Genomic DNA, 4,250 nt, shown 5'->3' with positions numbered 1-4,250 from the left:
AACATTTCTCAATTAACATGGCTATGGCTTAAGATGCTAAATGTACCATGAAGCATAACTGATACTAATCATGGGGTAGCTTGTGAGGAAAACAATATTGATAGAAAACATTTTGCACAAAAAGGATATTTTACCATGAAACAGAAAAAAAACCAATTTATTATATGCATTATTCTAACTTTATTAGACAATGATATTGTCAACTGCGATTTTTTATAGACTAAAGGTAAAAATAGGCCCTTCTGAATTTTAAAACTACAATGTTTCACAGCAAGAAGACACATCACAACAAATTATTTTACAATAAACTGGGTTGGTTGTTTGGCTTTTTCTGCTTTGTTTCATTAGTTTTTTGTTTGCTTTTATGAAACAAGAAAAAGAAATTAAGAAAGCATAGAAATATATTCTAATTACCTTTATTTTTTCTCATGTTTTAGCATGGATTGTTTCATATTATTTCATAAGACCACAAATACCAAATGAAAGTTTGTTGGATTTTAAAAGTTGGTATTTTAGCTTAGAACATGTGGCATAAAAATCTTCTAAACAGGGAAATTCCTGAACCTTGATAGCCGTTTTTAAATACAAATGTAAGAAGCTCCCTTTACGAGCACAGTTTATCATTCTACCAGATTTAGACTAAACATTCTCTTATCCTTTTCCTGTGTACCCAGAATTTCCTCATATCTGGATTTCTGCCTCCTCTCACTTTGTTGCTTCTGTATTTCCTCATCCCAAGAATGGTCACTTTATTATTATTCCTTCAGTGCCCATCTTTCATGGAAGACGTTAATTTCAGAGAGCAGAAAACAGATCTGGCTGTTCACTGCTACATTTGCAGCCCCAAACACAGTGCCTGCAACATGGCAGGCACTCGATAAATTCACAGTAAGAATTTCTTAATTAACTAAAAATGAGTGATATCTAAGTATGTTTTTTATCCACTCAAGTACTAACAAAATTTTTCCCAATCGAAAGAAAAAAAATTATAAAATTAGAAACTCTTTTATAAAATTACTAAATTTCAGTTATAGACTTCTCTTATCAATGTTAGTAAATGGAAATGAAACACCTGCAAAGAAAAAGTCCTGCTGCATTTTTCCAGTTTGACAATTGTGCTACTCGACACAAAAATCCAAAATTTCCCTTCTCACAATCATCTGTGAAAATCATACTATAACACACATCAAACAGATCGTACCCAGAATACAACTTCTACAAATTCCCATTTTGTATTTCCCACAAGGCTCTTGACACATTCCACACCATTCCATACCGGTCTTTTATATTTTCCTGCGTTATGGCTCCTCCTATCTGAATACACTCTTTTGTGATGCTGAGTGGGAGGATGGTTGCCCTTAATCTTCTGAAGTTCTAGCTGCAAATTCATACTGGGATTCCTTAGGACCTTTCCCCTTTTTTTCCTCATAAGAGATTATTTCTATTCCCTATTTCCCTTTCATAATAAAAATAATCTTTACATGGCAAGCTGCAAGAATCTAAATTGAATGCTTCTTTGCCCTCATTGACTTAATTGGTCCTCATAATACAAAGCTTAAACTCATCAATAGTATTTTAGAATCCTGCTAAAATGTGTTAGAAACAAAGATTGAGCTGCCATCTTGCGTCCCCGCGTGTGTGCGCCTAATCTCAGCTGGTCCACCCGAGACCCCTTGAGCACCAACCCTAGTCCCCCGCGCGGCCCCTTATTCGCTCCCACAAGATGAAAGAAACAATCATGAACCAGGAAAAACTTGCCAAACTGCAGGCACAAGTGCGCATTGGTGGGAAAGGAACTGCTCGCAGAAAGAAGAAGGTGGTTCATAGAACAGCCACAGCAGATGATAAAAAACTTCAGTTCTCCTTAAAGAAGTTAGGGGTAAACAATATCTCCGGTATTGAAGAGGTGAATATGTTTACAAACCAAGGAACAGTGATCCACTTTAACAACCCTAAAGTTCAGGCATCTCTGGCAGCGAACACTTTCACCATTACAGGCCATGCTGAGACGAAGCAGCTGACAGAAATGCTACCCAGCATCTTAAACCAGCTTGGCGCAGATAGTCTGACTAGTTTAAGGAGACTGGCCGAAGCTCTGCCCAAACAATTTGTGGATGGAAAAGCACCACTTGCTACTGGAGAGGATGATGATGATGAAGTTCCAGATCTGGTGGAGAATTTTGATGAGGCTTCTAAGAATGAGGCAAACTGAATTGAGTCAACTTCTGAAGATAAAACTTGAAGAAGTTACTGGGAGCTGCTATTTTATATTATGACTGCTTTGTAAGAAATTTTTGTTTATGGATCTGATAAAATCTAGATCTCTAATATTTTTAAGCCCAAGCCCCTTGGACACTGCAGCTCTTTTCAGTTTTTGCTTATACACAATTCATTCTTTGCAGCTAATTAAGCCGAAGAAACCTGGGAATCAAGTTTGAAACAAAGGTTAATAAAGTTCTTTGCCTAGTAAAAAAAAAAAAAAAAAAAAAAGAAAGAAAGAAAGAAAAGAAAAGAAACAAAGATTGAAAATCCTCTGAGGAGTTTTTAGACCAGTACAAGAGATTATATTTTCACACAGCCAACTGCTACCCACAAATGCCATTAGACATATAAGTCAAGTCACCACCTTATCCTTAGGGAATATGTTCCAAGACCCTCAAAAGATGATTGAAATGACAGAAAACACCAAACCCTATATACACTATGTTTTTTTTTTATACATACATACCTACAATAAAGTTTAATTTATAAATTGCACACAGTAAGAGATTAATAACAACTAATAATACAACCATCTTACCCAGATAGGGTAATACAACTATCTTACCCAGACAGAGGACAGCTTGTGATTCCAAAATGCTACTTAGAATAACACAAAATTTAAAACTTATCAATTGTTTATTTCTGTAATTTTGCATTCAATATTTTTGGACTGCAGTTAACTGCGTGTAACTGAGACCTGGCAGCATAACCACGAATAAGGTAGGACTCCTATATTTCAGCAGGTCAAAGGATTCATGTACTCCTCTATTATGGTGATGTAACCATTTCCTCTAGGCACTACTCTGAATTACTATGCGAGTGAAGAATTGCTGCCAAGTAACACAACCCTCCCCCGCCAACAACGGCCTAAACAAATTATATGTTGTGTTTTTTCTCACATCATGAGATGTCCAGAGATAAGTACTTTCTGGTATTAGTTCAGGAGCTCATAGACGTCAGGGATAAAGTCTCTTCATTCCTCTTAATACTTCTCTCAGAGTGGCTTTGTGGCCATAAGATGATGCTCCACATCTGGAACCAATCCATAATGAAGAAAGGCAAAAACATACACCCACAGAATCTGACCCCTTTGCAAGGAGCTTTCCCAGAGGCCTCACTTCTACCTATAAATCATTGTCCACAATTGGGTTACAGGGCCATTGTTATTGGCAAAACGGACTGGAATTTTGTTTTGAATTGAATACACTGCTGCTTCCCTCACCCCAAATATCTGAATTTTCTGAGTTTAAAAAGGAAAATGAATATTGAGTAGGCTACGTCATGTCTACATTTTTATTACCTTTTCCCAAAATGCAGTTTCTTTACATGCCACTTCTGCTAAGCCCTCTCATTGGCTCCATTATTCTCTCCTAACAATATCAATGTGCTTGAAGTGTGTGTGTGTGTGTGTGTGTGTATACTCACGTGCACACATACATGCACACATGCACATGTGAATGAGTTAGCCTCTGGTCCACAGAACACAAAGTATATAATAAATAAAAAAGAAAGAAATTTTGGAGAAGCCTATTTCTTTACAGAAAAGTACACCACTGGTATTTCATCTTTTAAATGTTTATGTGCTATGGAAAGCAAATGATATCCAATATATTCTCTCTCTTTATGTAAGAAAAAAGATGATCTGGACTAATATTTAAAACTTCAAATAACAGACTTCTGATATGAAAACTAAGGCTATTTGAAATTATTAGTTAAGTGTGATACCAGCTAAAAAGTTTAATTTATCTTAGTCTGATTTGATAATCTGATTCTCTGTTTTCTTATACTAAGATATGAAGAACACGTTCACATTCAAAGATAACGAAGCTCTACAATTAGGTCAAAATTTTTAAATCATTGAAGATATCATAAGAGACAATTTCAAGGAAACCTATTATTAAGATAAAAATTGTGCCGGGCGCGGTGACTCAAGCCTGTAATCCCAGCACTTTGGGAGGCCGAGACAGGCGGATCACGAGGTCAAGAGA

The 4,250-nt window shown here is 36.2% G+C and overlaps 1 protein-coding gene across 1 annotated transcript; it reads left to right on the top strand.

Moving 5' to 3' along the window:
- The first annotated feature begins 1,609 nt into the window (after window positions 1-1,609).
- On the top strand, window positions 1,610-2,490 carry LOC126952095 (transcription factor BTF3-like). The gene has a single exon (XM_050786389.1). It carries the CDS (start codon window positions 1,724-1,726, stop codon window positions 2,210-2,212), a length of 489 nt encoding a protein of 162 aa, XP_050642346.1. The 5' UTR covers window positions 1,610-1,723; the 3' UTR covers window positions 2,213-2,490.
- Window positions 2,491-4,250: the final 1,760 nt, after the last annotated feature.

Source organism: Macaca thibetana, chromosome 4 (genome assembly GCF_024542745.1).
Source record: "Macaca thibetana thibetana isolate TM-01 chromosome 4, ASM2454274v1, whole genome shotgun sequence".
In the NCBI taxonomy this organism is placed as follows: domain Eukaryota; kingdom Metazoa; phylum Chordata; class Mammalia; order Primates; family Cercopithecidae; genus Macaca; species Macaca thibetana.
The sequence above is the reverse complement of the archived record's forward strand: the minus strand, read 5'-3'. Positions and strand labels throughout refer to the sequence as shown.